The following is an 18,538-nucleotide window of genomic DNA, read 5'->3' on the forward strand; positions in this document are numbered from 1 at the left end:
CAGCAAAGCTCTGCTGAGACTCGGCTCTGCGCGCCCAGGGGCGGCTGATGCCCCGGCGCTCCCCACTCCGCTTGCCGCAGCCAGGCCGCATCTGCACCGGACGCCGCGCGGCGGGGCCGACGCTGGGTGAGCAAAGGCCAGGCCAGTGGGTCCCCGGGCGGAGAATGTGCCCGGCTGAGTCGTGGGGAGGTGGCGCCGCCGGCTGGGGTGAGGGACGCGCCCTGCTGTTGTGTCTCCTTGCCGGGCGCTCCTGCCCTGGCTCCTTAGGGGCGAAGGCGGTTCGCAGTGACCAGGGACGGGGGCGCGAGGTATCTTTGCATCCCCTTCCCTCCCCGTCCCATCCCCCAGCCTTCCGGGACGGGTTCCCGTTCTCTGCCCTGGCCGGCTCTGGCAGGTCTGAGGACCTTAGAGACCTTGGCATTGGATTTATGAGGGCTGATTCGGTCACCTCCCGGCTTTTGGTTTTCGCGTGGAGAAGAGAGAGATGGTTCGTAAGGGCTCCCTTGTGGCCCAGACCGTGTCCTCATCCTAGCTTGGAGACTCTCAGGCTACATCTCAGCCGTGACCTTCAGCCCCCTCCCCTAGAATCGGAGAACCCTAAAAGAAAACAGAGTCCCATCTACTTCCTCTTGAGCAAGTCCCCAAAGCGCCAGGGGAAGAGTCCTAATCTCAGTCCAGTCAGCTGTTTCCCTTCCCCTATAGCCCAATCCCTAAAGATTCATGGGAATGGCTTGCTGAGTGGGTTTCTGGGGGTGTCTTCAGTACCCTCTTGTGCTCACTCAATCACCTTTACCCTCTAGGCGGTCACCTCTCAGGCATCTCCAGGCTCCAACCTGTTTGCTCTGTCGCCCTCTGTGGGCCAGCAGAAACATGGCACCCTGCGAGTCTGTGGCCAGGCCCCTTCCCAGGGAGCTTGCCCCTTTGGGTGTTGTGGCTTGGCCTGATCATCCAGGGACCCACGGACTCATCTTTGAGTGTTTGGTTGGGGAGTCAAGCCAGAGACACTTAAGCTAATACCCCCTCCAACCCACTTTGGTTTGAGATCCTGGATGTCAGAAAGGTAGACTCTCCTCTTAGGGCTGGAAGGGCTTCCAAGAGCAATTGTAATTTACAATAGCACAGAGGAGGAGACTAAGGCCTAAAATAGGAAAGGAACTTAACCCCATGTCACTGGAAGAGTCATAAGAGGAGATGGGACTAAGAGGCTAGTCCCATACCCTCTGCTTCTCAGCCATGGAACTACTCATCTCCAGTCCCATGCTTCTAGCCTGCTTCAAGACAGCCGTGGAAAGGGACCCCATCCTCAGCTACCTACTCAGTATGGCGAAGCCTCACTACAGGTTGACCCTTAGGATCGTAGTAGCTGCTTGGGCCAGGAGGTAGGGAACGTAGACATTTGGCTCCACTGACATCTGTGCCCACAGGCCACAATGCTGCTCGGGGCGTCTCTGGTGGGGGTGTTGCTATTCTCCAAGCTGGTGCTGAAACTGCCTTGGACCCAAGTGGGATTCTCCCTGTTCTTCCTCTACCTGGGATCTGGAGGCTGGCGCTTTGTGCGAATCTTCATCAAGACCATAAGGCGTGATGTCTTGTGAGTATTTGGTCCAGCCCATCTTGGGGTATCCCATAACACACTGGGCTTCTAACTCCCCAGATCTCTCCAGACCAAACCAGGGCACCTGGGCCCCAGGAGAGGAGCCTCTGCTCTACCTCCTCCCCCCAGCAGTAGTACCTGGTATCTCCATCTTCCAAGATGAAAGTCTTCCTCTGTGGCACCTCCCTAACTTGATGCTGTTTAGCCTAGGGCAGACTTAGGGGCCCAGGACATGCGCTGAACACCAGGTATGTTGAGAAGATGTCTACGAGTCCTGAGGACATGCTTTAATTAAGTGAGATGATAAAGAGGAACCTTGTGGGTGGGGAGGACCCTGTCTTCAGGTTGGCATAAGTCTAAGAGGGCACAGAGTTCAGAGCAGGGCCCTGAATCAGATGCGTGGAAGAACCTGCTCCCCAAAGAAAGTTAGGTGTGGTCTACAGGGCTGTCCTGCACGAGAAACACCTGCTGCTCCCTGCTCTGTGCCAGGCATCGGGCTGGCTCGGGGGCCCAGGGAGGGACCACACAGACCTAGTCCCGGGCCTGGCTCAGACTGGTCAGGGAAATAAGAAGGCGATACAGTAAAGCCCTAAACTCGCAGGGTTGTGCAGGCAAAGACCCTGGCCGTCTTGCTCACAGAGGTGTCCCAGTGCTCGGCACTGTGACCCGCAGTCAGAACGGGCAGCTCAGTTGTCCGAATTGATTGCAAAAGGAGGTATTGAGTGGCCACTGCAGGAGGGGTGGTAGTGGAGAGGTGTGGGAGTATGGAGAAGGGAGAGATGGCTTCGGGCGTGGGCCTTAAGGAATCAGAGAAGGCCTGGAGGACAAAGAGCTGTAGTTGAAAGGCACCTCCAGGTGACGGGAGCAGGGGATTTCAGCCGGAGGGCAGAGCAGGCATAGAAGAGTGGAGCTCTAGTGACACAGTCGGTTAGCGGTTAGCACATGGCACTTCTACGACAGAATAGGCACGGAAGTCAGGGAGCTGGGAGGGTTTGGGGGTCCGAGGTGACAAGGGCAGGGCAGGAAGAGGGGATATTGCCAAGTGATTCCGCATCACTCAGTGAAGCTCTGTGCCCGGTACTGAGCGGGACCCGGGGTACAAGGCGGTAAGCAGGATGGAGCCCCTGCTGGCCTCACAGGGAGGGAGACCAAACAAATCACACACTTATCCTTTATTTACTGTGACAGCGGTCTGGAGAGGTGCAGTACAGCGCTGTGGGAGGTCCCAGATGAGTTGGGACTTTGACTTGGGGAACCAGAGTCTTGGAAGACTCTGGCAGAACACTAGCCGTGGTGTTGCAGAGCCTCGCTTTCCCCCGTGTACTGAGGAGGAAGTAATCACCCCGGGTCCCTGGTGTTATCTCGAGGCATCAGTGGGCTGGTGCCTTAATGGTGCCCAGCACACAGGTGCTGGGAAAGGGGAGTGATCGGGCTCAGGAGCCTCAGGCCTGGGAGACGGCAGCCTGGGCCAGGGCGTCAGGAACCCTGCGCCCAACCCCCGCAGTCACGGCTCCCTTGCTTGCTCCCACCTAGCGGCGGCATGGTGCTCCTGAAGGTGAAGGCAAAGGTCCGGCGGTACCTGCGGGAGCGGCGGACAGTGCCCATTCTGTTTGCCTCCACGGTACAGCGCCACCCTGACAAGACAGCCTTGATCTTTGAGGGCACAGACACCCACTGGAGCTTCCGCCAGCTGGATGACTACTCAAGCAGCGTGGCCAACTTCCTACAGGCTCAGGGCCTGGCCTCAGGCGACGTGGCTGCCCTCTTCATGGAGAACCGCAATGAGTTTGTGGGCCTGTGGCTGGGCATGGCCAAGCTGGGTGTGGAGGCAGCCCTCATCAACACCAACCTGCGGCGGGACGCCCTGCGCCACTGTCTGACCACTTCCCAGGCCAGGGTCCTCATCTTTGGCAGTGAGATGGCCCCAGGTGAGCCCCTGGGGTGGGAGATCAGGCAGGGAGTCCCCCGGGCTCTTGCACAGACCACAGCCCCCTTCTGGGCCTGAGGGAGGCTTCGTGGCTCAGAGAGAGGCTAAGGGCACAAGCCCTGGTGTCCGATGGCCCGGCCTCTGCCACAGGTAAGCTGGAGATCCCAAGTAAGAGACTAGAAATGTCTGTGTTTCCGTTTTCTCACTGTCCTACCTGCCACATACTGTTTTCAAGACGATATTTCGCCTGAAGCACTAACAAAGTGGCTGATGCTAGGTGAGCCCTCAGGTATGATGGTAGCCATTCTTATGAGTAATTAGGCCTCATTTGCCTCATCTGTAAAATGGAAACTTTTTTCTACTTTGTGCTGTCCAGCGGAGATTGTGTTTTATTTGCTGCAGCACTGAGCACTGACCAAAGCTGAGCTTGGTGCTTTAGGGGCGCCTGGGTGGCTCAGTCTATTGAGCGTCCCACTTCAGCTCAGGTCATGATCTCACAGTTCATGAGTTTGAGCCCCATATCGGGCTCTGTGCTGACAAATCAGAGTGTGGAGCCTGTTTCAGATTCTGTGTCTTCCGTTCTCCCTCTCCCTACTTGTGCTCTGTCTCTCTCTCTCTGTATCTCTCAAATATAAATAAACATTAAAATTTTTTTAAATTTAGATATTTGTTCATTTATGAGAGACAGAGTGTGAGCAGGGTAGGGGCAGAGAGAGAGGGAAACAGAATTCGAAGCAGGGTCCAGGCACTGAGCTGTCAGCACAGAGCCTGACACAGGGCTTGAACCCATGAACTGCAAGATCATGACCTGAGCCGAAGTCAGACACTTAACCAACTGAGCCACCCAGACGCCCCATAAATACACGTTAAACAATTTTTTTAATAAGCACTTCTAATCTTCACAAAGTCTGGTGAGGTAGAAACGAACGGCCATCTCGGCCTTACAGATGAGGAGACAGAGGTTCAGAGTGATGTGTAGACCTCCTCTAAGGTCACACAGAGGCAAGATTTTATCTTGGGCTTGACCACAGCGTCCCTTGTCCTACATTGCTGTCGTATGGGATGATGGCCAGGGAAAGTGACTGAAATGCAGAAAGGGAGAGAGGAAGGATGCAGCAGGGAGAGGGGAAGGGGCTGGACAAATCTAAAGGGAGGCTGTGGAAAGTGGGGCTGAGGGGGCTGGGACTGGCCTGCACCTGGTGCCATGAGTACCTGGACCACGGTAGTGCCCAGGGGAGCCTGAGAGAAGGTTCCCACCCTCTGAGCCCCCGTGCTTCCCTTCTAGCCGGCCCCCCACGGATGAGCGTGGCACAGTGCGTAAAGGCATAGACCTTGGTGTGTGGTAGAGCAGGTCATTCTAGCCATGAGCAGGTCATTCTAGCCATGAGCAGGTCATTCTAGCCATGAGCAGGCCCTGCCATTCTTGGAGCCTGGTCTCCTCGTCTACACAGTGGGCTGCCGTTGGTACCGGGGCTGTGTGAGCAGGAGAGCACACGGAAGGGGCCCGCTGTGTTCTTCCCCAGCAGCTAGGGAGCTGTCGCTCTCGTCAGTGTCTTCCTCATGACGAGGCTCTGGTGCTTCGCCCATCCCGTTCCCCACACACAGCTGGTCTTCCCTGATGACACGCCAGCCTTGACACAAGCAGAGGTCCTGAGGACGTGGGGTTCCTGGCCTGCCCGCTGATCAGCCCTGTCTTCTCCGCAGCCATCTATGAAATCCATGCCAGCCTGGACCCCTCGCTCAGCCTCTTCTGCTCTGGCCCCTGGGAGCCCAGCACAGTGCCCGCCGGCACAGAGCACCTGGACCCCCTGCTGGAAGATGCCCCCAAGCACCTGCCCAGTCGCCCTGACAAGGGCTTCACAGGTGAGTCCCCTCCCCCACAGAGGGGTTCTCAGAGGGCCCAGGACAGAGTGCTGACATCAGGGCCGGGGCCTGGGCTCTCCTGCAAACTTGCTGTGTGACCCAGAGTCATATCACAGTGACTCTTTCTATCTGGGAAGATGGGCACAGTGACCATGGGGTCACTCTGAAGGTTGGACATGCTGATGATGCCAGGCACGGTGCCAAGGACTCAGGAGCTCACAACCCGATTCTTGGACTTGTTGAACAAGCCTTCATTGGTGCCCAAAACATGCAGGATCACATGGAGCCCAGGGAACTGCTGGGTCTGAGTCTGGCTGGGGTTGGGCCAGGGGCAGACGCTCTCAGTATTCACCTAGCCCCTGTTTGGTGCCGGCCCCTGTCGGCCTGCGATCGCTCCCTGCACTAGGCTGTCCTGCCGTCCCAGCCCCTCCTCCAGGCATCCTTCTGGCCCTGCAGCCTCTCCTCTGTGCTCCCCGCAGCTTGCTGCACCACCCAGCGGGCAAGAGCTGGTGCCGAGTACTGGCCGCAGCCGCACCGCTGCCCTTGTGGCCGTGAGCTGCCCTCGGGGCCTCAGTCTCCACAGCTGTGAAATTGGGGGTGGTGATGGGACCTCTTTGACAGAGTGGCTTTGAGATTGAAAAAGAGAACTTTTTAAAAGCTAGGGTGTGACAGGAAGTGCCCAGTAACCAGTCATTGTTGTCACTGTGGTCATTTTATCTCTGTCATGTGTGGATTCTGTCTCCCACTGCTCTTGTAAGCTCCTTGAGGACAGGGTCAGCCTGGTGTCCCCATGGCGTCCAGCCAAGGGCTAACATCAGCCGGGATCCAAGGGCGTGAGATGGTGGACACATAATGTGCAGCTGTCCCACAGCGTTCCTGACCTAGAACCTCCAGCCTGGTGGGGCTGAGCCTCTGCAGGAACTAATGTGCCAGCCCCTGACCTGGGTTCAGGGTGGGATAAAGAAGTGGTCTGTGGTACGGAAGCTCCCTGGGCTCCGTTCTTCCTGCAGGTAATTCCTCCCTGGCCCTGTGCTGTCCCTCCTCACAGCTGCTTGCGTGTCTGTTCTCTTTAGATAAGCTCTTCTACATCTACACGTCAGGCACCACAGGGCTGCCCAAAGCCGCCATCGTGGTACATAGCAGGTAAGTGGCCGGTGCCGGGGCCAGGACTGGGGGATGGTGGGCCCCGGGGCCTCTCCTCCTCCTTCCCAGGGCCCGCTGAGCGCTCCGTCTGGGCCCTCCAGGTATTACCGCATGGCCGCCCTGGTCTACTATGGATTCCGAATGCGACCCGACGACATCGTCTACGACTGCCTGCCCCTCTACCACTCAGCAGGTTGTACGGGGCCCTTCCACTCGGCCTCTGGCACCCCAGGCCTCAGGAGCCTTTGCCCCCTTAGCAGGCAGCATCATGTGGTAGTACCACATGAGCTTCAGAGTCAAATCTGGGTTGGAATTCAGATGTGGCCATGGACGGGACCTCTGAATGAAGACAGCCACGTGTGCCTCACAGCGTGTGCGTCCGCGTGCCGCAGGGCACCTGGGCCAATCTGACCAGTTCATTTTCATGGGTGCACATAGCCTTGCGGCTTGGTCTTAGGAGCTTAAGGGAAGGCAGGGATGGAATAAATATAGTTCCTGCCCTCAAGGTGCTTAGAGTCAGGTGTGTATTTAAGGCAGGATGAAAGATGGGAACTCAACCTGACTTTAATACAAGAAATGACATGGTGAGTGCGGAGACAGGCAGGGAGCAGGAGCTCGGCTCAAGAAAAGAGCCCAGTGATGGCCAGGAAGGCTTCCTGGAGGAGGTGCATTCAAGTCAGGCAGACGTGAGGTGCAGAAGCCAGGCGGGCTAGCTTCTCCCCCCTCTGGCTGAATGGCAGCATTACAGGTACAGGAGCAGGAGCTTGGGACCAGCTCCAGAGGCCCCAGGGGACAGTCTAAGGCGTACGCACTTGATCCCACACTGGGGAGGTACTGGGAAGCCATGGAAGACTAGGGGAGAGGTATGATTAATTAGTGCTGGAGGAACAGGACAGGAAAGAGGGACTGGAGGAAGGACCTTTGAGGAGACGGGCTGGACGAGAGGAGGCTCTGGAGGGAGGGGTCTCCTGGCCCCTGACCTCCACGGCTCATCCCTTCGCCTTCAGGAAACGTTGTGGGAATCGGGCAGTGCCTGCTCCATGGTATGACGGTGGTGATCCGGAAGAAGTTCTCAGCCTCCCGGTTCTGGGACGATTGCATTAAGTACAACTGCACAGTGAGTGAGAAGGGCAGGTGGTGAGCCGTCCCTGTCCCCTTGTGACCCACCAGCCCCATTCAGGGACGTCAGTCTCACAGCTAAGGCCAGTTGTTCACAATGGGGCAACATTCCCATTGTTCGGATGGGGAGACTGAGGCCCAGGGCCCGTGGGGTTGGGAGGTGAAGTGAGAGCAGCCACAGGCCAGCCTCACGCCAGTTCCGCCCACAGATTGTGCAGTACATCGGCGAGCTGTGCCGGTACCTCCTGAATCAGCCACCCCGGGAGGCGGAGCACCAGCACCAGGTGCGCATGGCCCTCGGCAACGGCCTCCGCCAGTCCATCTGGACCGACTTCTCTAGCCGCTTCCACATCCCCCAGGTGGCCGAGTTCTACGGGGCCACCGAGTGTAACTGCAGTTTGGGCAACTTCGACAGCCAGGTGGGCAGCGGGGCAGTGGAGGGAAGGCGGGGTCCAGCACAGACTGTGGGTGCCGCCAGAGTCTCCACTCTCTGGTTAGGGCAGGCAGGGTCCAGCGTGGAGTGTGGGCGCCGGAGCCTCCGCTGTCTGATTAGGGTGGGCAGGGTCCAGCGCGGAGCGCAGTTGCCGGAGCCCCCGCTGTCTGGTTAGGGCGGGCGGGGTCCAGTGTGGAGTGTGGGCGCCGGAGCCTCTGCTGTCTGGTTACGGCAAGGCAGTCACGGGAGTGTGGGGGCCAGGCCCCCCAATACTGCCTAGTCTCAGGCCTGTGGTGGGAGAGCCCAGGCCCAAGTCTTGGCCTTTGCAGGTGGGGGCCTGTGGCTTCAACAGCCGCATCCTGTCTTTTGTGTACCCCATCCGGCTGGTACGAGTCAAGGAGGACACCATGGAGCTGATTCGGGGGCCCGATGGCCTCTGCCTTCCCTGCCAGCCAGGTCTGCCCCGGGGTTGGAAGTGTGGGTGGGGCAGGGGAGGTTGGCGGGGGAGATGGTACTGGGCTGGGTGAGCGGGGAGCCCTTGTTCTGACCAGTGGCTGTCACTCAGCTCTTCCCTTATGGCCACGAGTCATCTTCCCTCGTCCATCTGTCCCTCCATCCCTTATCCCCTCCACCCATCAGTCAGTTGACTCCCTGTTGTGTGGAGGACCCCGGGATTGATCCTGGCTCAGCCCCGTAGCTCTGTGTCCGAGTCCCCTCACCTGCCCGTGAGGCTGATGGCAGCGCTGCCTCCTGGGGCTGCCCCAGGGCCACCTGTGGTAAAGAACGGAGGGCTCTCTGAACAGGGCCGGGGGCCCAAGGGGTGCTGGCTCCGGTCAGGCTGCCCACATGGTGCTTGTCCACCTGTTTGTGTCGTTCATCTTGCCACCTCACAGGCGCTGCTCAGACATCGCTGAGCGCCCACGTGGGGCAGACCCGCCAGGAAGCGCTCCCTGCCCGCAGGGCTCCCGCGCCGAGCAGGGCAGCGTTTCTGTGGGGAAGCAGTGTGAACGGAAGTCAGATCTAGGGCTCGTTTGGGGGTGAGGAACTGGGGGAGGAGGCCTAGCCCTGCCCCTGCCCTGCCCCCAGGTGAGCCAGGCCAGCTAGTGGGCCGCATCATCCAGCAGGACCCCCTGCGGCGCTTCGACGGCTACCTCAACCAGGGTGCCAACAACAAGAAGATCGCCAAGGACGTCTTCCAAAAGGGGGACCAGGCCTACCTCACCGGTGGGTGGGCACCAGCCCCTTTGGGGGGGGGCGGGGTGGAGAGAAATGAAGGGACCCTCCCCACCTGCAGAGAACACCTCCTCCCGGACGCCCCAGTCCCAGCCCTCCCAGTCCAGCAGGTCCCGGGGTCCGGTGAGGCCAGCCGGCCCCAGCCCTGCCTCACGCGGCGCCCCCTAGGTGACGTGCTGGTGATGGACGAGCTGGGCTACCTGTACTTCCGAGACCGCACGGGAGACACGTTCCGCTGGAAGGGCGAGAACGTGTCCACCACCGAGGTGGAGGGCACACTCAGCCGCCTCCTGGACATGGCTGACGTGGCAGTGTATGGTGTTGAGGTGCCAGGTATCTGTGCGGTGGTGGGAGCTGCCACGTGTGGGTGGGAGGCACCCCTAGGGGGCACGGCCAGCCCCTCACCGTCCGTGCTGCCGCCCCCAGGAACCGAGGGCCGGGCTGGAATGGCTGCCGTGGCCCACCCTGCTGGCAGCTGTGACTTGGAGCACTTTGCACAGCTCCTGGAGAAGGAGCTGCCCCTGTACGCCCGCCCCATCTTCCTGCGCTTCCTGCCTGAGCTGCACAAAACGGGTATGTCCCCTCCCCCGCTCCAGCTGATGCGTCCCAGGCCTGTGCCCCTCTTGGTTCCTTTTGGAAAGACCTGGGTAGCTGTCATTTGACCTTTACCCACAGCATTGCTGTGTCGTTGGTAAACAGACCTCCCTCTGTGCAAGTGAGGACTGAGCCTTCAGAGAGAGGAGGTTCATACGTCCGTTAGCGGAACAAACATTTACCAAGTACCTACTGTGTGCCTGTCAGGCTCTGTGCTAGGCCTCGGGGATATAGGTAACAAATTCTGATGGGACCTTTGCCTTCTTGAAGCCTCTTCACCAGTAGGGGAGGCAGCACAGGACAAGGGATTCCCAATGTAAAGAATAGACTACATGGGGCATCTGGGTGGCTCAGTCTTAAGCTTCTGACTTTGGCTCAAGTCATGATCTCACAGTTTGTGGGTTCGAACCCCACGTCGGGCTCTGTGCTGACAACTCAGAGTCTGGAGCCTGCTTCGGATCCTGTGTCTCCCTCTCTCTTTGCCCCTCCCCCGCTTGCATTCTGTCTCCCTCTTTCTCAAAAATAAACTAACATAAAAAAAAAAAAATAGAATACAGGTCAAACTGACAGAAAAGCAAATTAATGAGGGTGGGGTGCCTGGGAGGCTCCCCTGAGGAAGTGATGTTTGAGCTGAGGCCTGTATGAAAGGGCAGGGTTTGTGGGGTGGGAGGCCTACTGGTCAAGTCCTGAGAAAGGAGGCCACTTGGGCATGAGCAGAAGGAATGGAGGCCCCTAAACCTGGAGCCGGGGGAGGGGTGCGGGCAGCAGTGTCAGGTAGGGCAGAGAGAGAGGTCAGTGGGGACCAGAAGACTCTGTGGGCTGGGGAGGGGCCTGGACTACGTCCAGGCACTAGGGAGCCACAGAAGTGTTTGAGTAGAGCAGTGACCTGCATCAGGTGCATGTTCCACAGTCTTCGGGATGCCACGAGGAACGCAGGAGAGGGCTGGAGTGGGGAGATGAGTGAGGTGCTATCGCTGTTGTCCAGGTGAGAGGTGAGTGGTGGGCCCACAGTCACATAGCAGGGCAGTGCCAGCCTTCTCTCTGTTGGACCAGTGATGGGTCCCCTGATGGGCAGGGAGTCTGGGGTTCTGGCCCAGGCCTGCCCCCTGCTCACCTTAGTACTTGTTTCCTGTCCGGACTCTCCCCCTGCTCAGCCTCTCACTGGCTGCTCAGCCTCAGGCCACCTCCCATACGCGCATCAGGTCACCCCTGCCTTGCTGGAAGGCCCTCCCTGACCAGTGTGGCTCCTTCCAGGTAGGCCCCTGGGAGCACCCGAAGCAGTGGGTGACTGAGGCTGAGAGCTCCTGACGTTTGGGTGGCAGCTGACTTCTCTCTGCAGGAGAGGCAGGGAAGCTGTCAGACCTCAGGTTCCAGAGGCTTTGCTACAGGACAAACACCCCAAAACTTTGTGGGGCTTAAAACAGCCATGTTTTTGCTCTCAGTGGCAGGTCAGCAATTTGGGGTCAAGTTCAGCTGAGCGGTTCTTCTGCTGGCCCCGCCTAGGGTGGAAAAGCTGCCATCACTTGTGACTCAGCTGGTGCTGGAGGGGCTAGGACGGTGTCCTGGCTCACCTGTCTGGCCCCTGGCCAGTTGGTTCGGCAATGCCGGCCCACAGAACTGTGTGTGAGGATGATGATGTTCTGTACGTGCGCTGACCAGCATCGCAGCCACTGGCCCTGCATAGCTACCGGCACTTTTTAAAATGGGGCCGGTATGACGGAGGAACTGACTTTCACATTTTGTTTATCAAACGTGCATGATCTCCTATGGCCAGTGGCTATTCTATTGGATAGTGCCAGTCCAGGGACTTTCCTGGGATGCTTCCTCTCTGTTCTGCATGGCTTCTTGGCCTTCAGAGGCCACACAGGTGTCTGGCACTGCCAGGAGGGAGGGAGTGGAAGCTGCAAAGCTCCTTGAGGCCTAGACTCTCAGGACTCCAACGTTCTGTTGGTCAGAGCAAGTCACAAGGCCAGTTTGATTCAGGTGGGGGGTGAGAATGACTCCAGCTCTTGCTGGGAGACGTGGCCAAGCCACAAAGTGGCAGCGGAGTGTGCGTCCAGGGAGGGAAGAAATCTAGCCGGTCAGGCAATTTGTCATACCTGGGTTCACATCCCAGCTCCAGCGCCAATCAGCTGTGTGATGTTGGCCCGGGGGCTTGCCTCACTGCGCCAGTCTCCCTGTCCTGCAGGGTGGGTGCCACTGACCGAGAGACAGGGAATTCACGTGACACGGTGCTGAGAAAGCATTGCTGCCTGTTGAAACTATTTCAGAGATATTAAAAGCTGAAAATAACCTTCACTGTAGAATCCATAGAAGACAGTTGAGCACCTGCCTCTGGGGGTGATGTACAGATTAAATTAGATCACGCCCTTCCCTGGGACGTGCTCAAAGCCCAGAAGGCCTGAGCTCTGGTCCTCACTCTGATGTCACTCAGTGTGTGTGGCCTTAGATGTATAGTTTCCTTTCTTTGGTTGTCAGTTTGCCCATCTGCAAAAAGAAGGCGGGTAACGCGGCCCCCACCCCCCACCTTTCGCCAGGGCAGCTCTGAGAAGCAATATATAATGTAATTAACTGGAGCCACCTTTGCAGACTGTAAAGGGCCATGCCCTCCTGTGCTCTAGGCCGCTTTCAGATGTTCTCTCTTGCCCTCCTTCTCTGCTCCTCTTCAGCTTTGGGGGGCAGGTTCCCGAGGCTCAGGCCCTGCCCTGCCCGCTCTGATCCATCTTCGTTGCTCCCTCAGGGACCTTCAAGTTGCAGAAGACAGAGCTGCGGAAGGAAGGCTTTGACCCATCAGTTGTGAGAGACCCACTGTTCTACCTGGATGGCCGGAAGGCCCGCTACGTCCCGCTGGACCAAGAGGCCTACACCCGCATCCAGGCAGGCGAGGAGAAGCTGTGATTTGCCCCTGAGTCCCTCTAAGGGCCAGCGGGTGCTAGATCCAGAGCCCCAGCTCCCACCCCAGAGGGGGGTCGTGGGCGATGCCAGACCAAAGCAAGCAGGGCCCAGCACCTCCACCCGAGGTGCTGACCCCCTCCCCCTCAAAACTGCCAAGTGACTCACTGCCACCTCCCCCTGGCCCCCAGGAGGGCTTTCTGTGAAAGCCTCATGTCCACGTTATGTCTTCGAGGCCAGACGGGGCCTCTGGGCCCCAGGCTGAGATGGACTGGGCCCCTCAGGAGGATGTCTTGGGTCAGGGCAGGGGCAGGTGGAGGGCCACCAAGCACTCCCCAGAAAGCAGGGAGCTTGTAAATGGGACCAGGGCAGAAGCCTCCAGACTCAGGAAGCCAGCAGAGTGGGCAGGGGCTGTGGTGGCTGTTGGTCAGGTGGCCAAAGGGGACCCTGGCCCTGGAGCTGTTCCGGTGTCACTCAGCACTGCCTGCACCTCAGGGAGGATAGAGGGACCACCCCGACCCGCAGCAGGCAGCCTGGACTGAGCCCCCTCCCCCCATCCTCCTCTCCCTGGTGGCTGCCTGGCTGGCCCTCAGGTGGGACCTTTCTATCTGTAGGTCTGTCTATGTCACTTTCTCCATCTCAGTTCTGGGCTGGCTATAAAAGGAGGAGGAGGGGTGGGGTGGGGGGGTCGCTCAGTGGCCAATAAACTGCCTTGACTTCCCCTAGCCTGTGTGCATGCCGCCTGAGCTCACCACCCCCCCACCCTGCTCAGGCCCCACCTCCTGCCCATGGCCCACTCACTTACTCCGACTTGGGGGTATAGAGGGTAAGATGTCTTCAGTGAGTCGGTAAGGTATTTAATAGTGTGAGCTTTAAAGTCCAGACCAGCTGTGTCACTTCTGAGTTTGTGGCCTAGGGCAAGTGACTCAGTCTCATCTGTGAAGGGGGAGTAATCAGGAGGATTCGGAGAACAAAGGTACCCATTTTGAGGAAAAGGCTGTTCAGAGCCTTTGAAGGAGAAAACCCTAACCCAGGGCAGGACTCCATCTCTGGACTCTAGCCTGTGCTGTTCCCCTTGCCTGGGGTGCCTTTCTCCAGGGGGTCGGTGGCTGCACAAGCCAGAGCAGGGCTGCCTGACCAGCTTGGGCAGAGCCCAGGAGGGCTTCCTGGAGCGGTGTTAGCAGAGCTGCAGCGTCAGCCATGCCGGTGGAGAGCCGGCTGTCTCCTAGGCCCCATCGCTGGAGTCACACCCAGGCTGGAAACGAGTGGCCCATTGGGAAAGAGGTCCAACCCACCCCACGGCAGTGGGCAGTGTGTGCCCCTGGGGCTTTATCTTCACTGTTTGACCCCCCACCACTGTCTGTCATTTGCTGAGGTTACAACAGCAGTGGAGACGGGACGCTGGAACGCAAACCCAAGCCCCTCTTGCTTCCTGCTGCCCCACCCGCCTCCCCGTGCAGAAGGCAATGGGGAAAACCAAAGGAACTTCCATTCCTCCCATGCCTGTGGAGCCAACTGTGGGCCCGCCCTAGGCTTGCAGCTGACAGCCAGGGTGGAGGCGGGCCAGGATGAGGTCCGGGGTGCCTCCTAGGGAGTGACCTTGAAAGAGGAATCTCATGCTGCTCAGGGGAAAGTAGGGGGCAGAGCTGGAGTTAGGGCCCTTGGAGAATGGTGCTGAGGGGGCTTAGGGAGCGGGTGGTAGGCATGGCTGCAGTGTCCTGTTGTGGCCAGCAGAGGGCATGCAGAGCTCAGAGCTAAGTCCTTCTTGGCCCTTCTCAGCCTACAAAAGGGGAAAGGAGGGGCTGGGAGTCCCCACCTCGTCACCAGGCAGGTACCCAGCCCAGAGCACACTCCGTGACTGGTCTTTGAGGGCCCAGGGTCAGACTGCCATGGCTGGTCCTGGCTGACAGCTTTGTGTCTAACCCTTAGCAGTGAGTGCTTTCCAATGGGATAGCACTGCCACCAACCCAGCCAGGGGCCCCTATTCCTTCCTGGAGATTGAATGCAGTCACCAAATGGCAGTATAGAATGGTGGTTAACAGCTCCAGCTCGAACAGGCAGGTGCTCAAGTCCATTTTGCAGGCTAAGCCTCTGATTCTTCTGCAAATAGAGATTTAGGGTAGTTGTGAAAATGCATTGTGCCTGGAGGTCTCTTATCTCCGGGTCTGGTGCCGAGATCTGCTCGGTACATAGCAGTTACAGGGTAAAAAAGGAAAAAAGATGTAAGTCAGGTGTCAAGACCCCAGACTAGGCCTGAGTTTACGACTTCCACACTGCTCCCCCCACCCTCTCCCCCGGGGAAGGGCCTAGGGAGCTCTCCCATCTGCCTCTGGTCATCTTTGACCATGGCCATGGGAGTCCCCATGCATGCAGTAGCTTCTCGATATGTGCTTGTGAATTTAACGATAGCTACTGTTTATTGGGCATTTCCCGATGTTTATATGCTGTTTCACGGTTTACAAAGTACTGTGTTAAGTTCACCTGTGGAGCAGGTTCTAAAGGCCTCCTCAGGGCAGGAGGCAGAAGCAGTGAACGGTGAGCAAGACAAACCTGGGTGCCCACTGTTGGAGAGAGGGAGCTGGCGAGGTAGACGGTGGGTAGTTAGCTGCACCGAACCCAGCATGCTGGCCAGGTAGGCAGTCACGTTTCATGGTCAGAGAGGCTTTGCAAGGAAGAGTTCTCCAAGACGTGGAGGAAAAAGAGTATCCCAGACAGAAGTAGCAGCAAAATGTAGAGGCCTGCAGGGCGGATCTCGGAAAGCGGGGAGGCTGCAGGGGAGTGTGGGTCCGCCGTGGAGTAGGGTTGAAGCAAAGTATGAAAAATGAGTCCTTTGTGAGCACTCTCACTTGCACACTTCCAGATGGTGGGGGCTCTGCCGGTAGGTCCCTTATCCCTCCTTGGGTCACACCCACTTCCCTCGACTTGCTAATGGCCACCACGTATGGATCCCGTCCCTTGCCAGGCACTTTGCAACGCGCTTTGTGTGCATCGGTTTGTTAAACCAGTAAGGAAAAGCAGCTACTATTTTTATCCCCATTCCGCAGATGAGGAATATGAGGCTCAGGGAGGCAAAGTCTCGCCAAAGCCCAGTGAGCCTGTGAATGGCAGCGCTGGGAGGCCAAGCCCCTTCGTGGAGCCTCAGTGTTCCCGTCTGCAACAATGCGGGGCGGGAGGCTGGAAGGAGCCGGCCCCAAGCATCCCCGGAGGTCCTACCGCCCTCAGGACAGGCAAGTGGCCGACTGGGCCAGTGCTTGGAGTATCACTTTCAATTCCTGGGAAGGAGGTTAAATACCTCCGAGGGGCCCATTGAGGCGGTGGCGGCAAGGGAGGGGGTGACCAAGTGACTTTCAAAGGGGCCTGAATGCGTGGCCGACCCCTCCCCCCGAGGAGGGGGCCCTGCTTCCTCCCAGCCTAATGATATTCTGGGCTCAGCCCTCGTCTTTGGCGGCAGTTTAACCCGAGCCGGGGCGGATTTCTTTCTCACTGATCTCAGCTTGACACCCAATTAGCACAAGAATGGGAGGAGGAAGCCTGCGAGAGGCGCCTCCCAGCCTCCCGGGGCGCAAGAGGGGAGCCGGCTGGAGACAAAGGGCAGCAGGCAGGGGGGCACCGCGCCCTCGCCTCCCCCGCAGACCCCGCCTTTGTCTCCCTAGGAGCTTCTGAGGAGATGGAGGCCGAGCCCGGGCTGGCCGGCCTGCTGGAGGAGACAGGGATGGGGCCCAGGCCCCTCTTCTGCGTGGATCCCAGGGGAGGGCATGTGGGTGCGCCTGACCCAATGGGAGGCAGTGAGGCTCAGTGATGCTGAAGGCGCTACGACCTGGGGTTGAGGCCTGACACTTAGGAGCCCTGGGCAAACCACTGGTTCTGAGCCTCAGTTTTTCTCATTTGAGAAATGGGGATAATGGTAGTCTCGGAGCAGTAAATCAGGTAGTGTGCATGTAAAGCACCTGGCAGGTGCAAAGTGGGTATTCAATAAATACTTTTTTTAAAAATACATTTTTAAAGTTTACTTATTTAGAGAGAAGGAGACAGAGAGAGATCCCAAGCAGACTCTGTCCTGTCAACACAGTGCCCAAGTTGGGGCTTTAACTCACAAACCATGAGATCATGATCTGAACCAAAATCAAGAGTCAAGTCGCTCAACCAACTGAGCCACCCAGTCGCCCCGCAATAAATGCTCTTTGAATGAATATGTTAAACTAATATTGTTACGAATTAAGAGATTGAGTGGGGTAGGCTTGGGATCAGGAGAAGGAAGGACTTTCTGAGACCCAGGCACTCACAGAACGGGCTGACTTACCCAGAAGTGAGCTCCCAAGCTCTGGGACTATGTAAGAAGCTAGACACACCCCTATTTGTTGAGATTTGGGAAGATGCCTCCTCTGGCCTTCCTAGGTGCCATCTGCCTCCCACCATTCCTTTGAATTTGGGCTTGTGTGACTTCTAGGAAGCCTTCTGATCCCAGGGCTGGATTAGGGGGCGCCAGTTCCCACAGGTCCCCATCTTCCCCCATTTGTAACACTGATCACACCGTGTGGTCCATTTTTACATCTGTGTCTCTTTCAACAGCCCCAGGAGGGCAGGGACCCGTTGGTTTTGTTCACTGTCGTGTTTCCAGCACCAGCACTGGGCCTGGCACTTAAAAGGTGCTCAGTGAATGTTTGTCAGATGGATGAAGCCCTTCAAATGCTCCCTAGCTCTCATATTCCAGCCCCAAGAAGTGGCTCCAGGGGGTGGGTAGTGAGAGGATACTCAATTCTTAGAGGTGAGCTGAGTTCAGAGGCTCCAGGGCTCTGAACACCTTCTAGGAAGGCCCTTATCTTGTTGGCAAAGAAAGCCACTAAATGACTTTGAGCAGGGGAGCGAAAGGTGTTCACTTACTCACTCAACAAGCACTTACCAAACCCCTACAATTACAAAGCTCCTTACTGCAAACTAAGGATCAAAGATGAACTCAGGCAAGATTTCTGCCCTCGCAGAGTTGGGTCTAGTGAAAAGAATCTTAGAATATTTTTCCTGAAAGGAACTTAGATCATTTGGTCCCCAACCTTCTTCACAGACTGGGGAAAGTGAGTGCCAGAGAGGGAAAGTGATCAACCCACACGGCATGGTGAATATGGGGCCTTTCCATTTACCACGGGATTCCTTTGTGCTGAGGACCAGGCTGTTCTGACTTGTCTTCGCTTTGCCAGTGCCCTGGAACAGTGTCTAATACATTGGAATGGCTCTGGGCTATCCATGGAGTCAAACTACACAGAAGGCAAGGCCACAGTGAGGGAGGTGGGAGGCAGGCAGGCAAAGAAGCAGGTTCAGGTGAGGCAGGCAGGCAAACAAGCAGGTTCAGGTGCCGGGNAATCCAAATTGATGATTTTTGGCTTTTTTAAGATTTTAAGTAATCTCTACACCCAACATGGGGCTGGAGCTCACAACCCCGAGATCAAGAGTCCCATGCTCTACCGACTGAGCCAGCCAGGCACCCCACAAATTGGTGACTATCTGGATATGGGACAGAATTAAGAACAATGTCTAAAGTTTCCTGCTTGAGTGTTTCAGTGTGTGGCAGTGGTATCCTTGAGATGGGAAACACAGGGCAGGGCCTGTCAGTTAGGGGGTGTTACTATCCCCATTTTACAGCTGGGGAAACGGAGGCACAAAGATGATACGGGACTTATGCACAGAAAGAGCTAGGAAGTGTTAGGAACTGGATACAAAGCTGGCAGTTGAACTCCTAGCTCTTAAC

The 18,538-nt window shown here is 57.5% G+C and overlaps 1 protein-coding gene across 1 annotated transcript; it reads left to right on the plus strand.

Annotated features, from left to right (window-relative positions):
- The first annotated feature begins 8 nt into the window (after positions 1 to 8).
- Positions 9 to 16,789, plus strand: SLC27A4 (solute carrier family 27 member 4). Its single transcript, XM_077768319.1, has 13 exons — positions 9 to 126; positions 1,425 to 1,591; positions 3,128 to 3,522; positions 5,226 to 5,384; positions 6,458 to 6,527; positions 6,629 to 6,720; positions 7,535 to 7,644; positions 7,856 to 8,065; positions 8,409 to 8,535; positions 9,166 to 9,303; positions 9,481 to 9,645; positions 9,739 to 9,885; positions 12,647 to 16,789. Exons 2-13 carry the CDS (start codon positions 1,431 to 1,433, stop codon positions 12,802 to 12,804), a joined length of 1,932 nt encoding a protein of 643 aa, XP_077624445.1. The 5' UTR covers positions 9 to 126; positions 1,425 to 1,430; the 3' UTR covers positions 12,805 to 16,789.
- The last annotated feature ends 1,749 nt before the right edge of the window (positions 16,790 to 18,538 follow it).

Source organism: Crocuta crocuta, unplaced genomic scaffold (assembly GCF_008692635.1).
Source record: "Crocuta crocuta isolate KB4526 unplaced genomic scaffold, BGI_CrCroc_1.0 scaffold35, whole genome shotgun sequence".
NCBI classification, from domain to species: Eukaryota; Metazoa; Chordata; class Mammalia; order Carnivora; family Hyaenidae; genus Crocuta; species Crocuta crocuta.

What these genes read in the sequence shown, in the direction of transcription:
- SLC27A4 (XM_077768319.1), top strand. Translation starts at nt 1,431, where the DNA reads ATGCTGCTCGGGGCGTCTCTGGTGGGGGTGTTGCTATTCTCCAAGCTG. An exon ending in ACCATAAGGCGTGATGTCTT is followed by an intron (nt 1,592 to 3,127) that starts GTGAGTATTTGG and finishes GCTCCCACCTAG; the next exon opens with CGGCGGCATGGTGCTCCTGA. An exon ending in CCCTGACAAGGGCTTCACAG is followed by an intron (nt 5,385 to 6,457) that starts GTGAGTCCCCTC and finishes TGTTCTCTTTAG; the next exon opens with ATAAGCTCTTCTACATCTAC.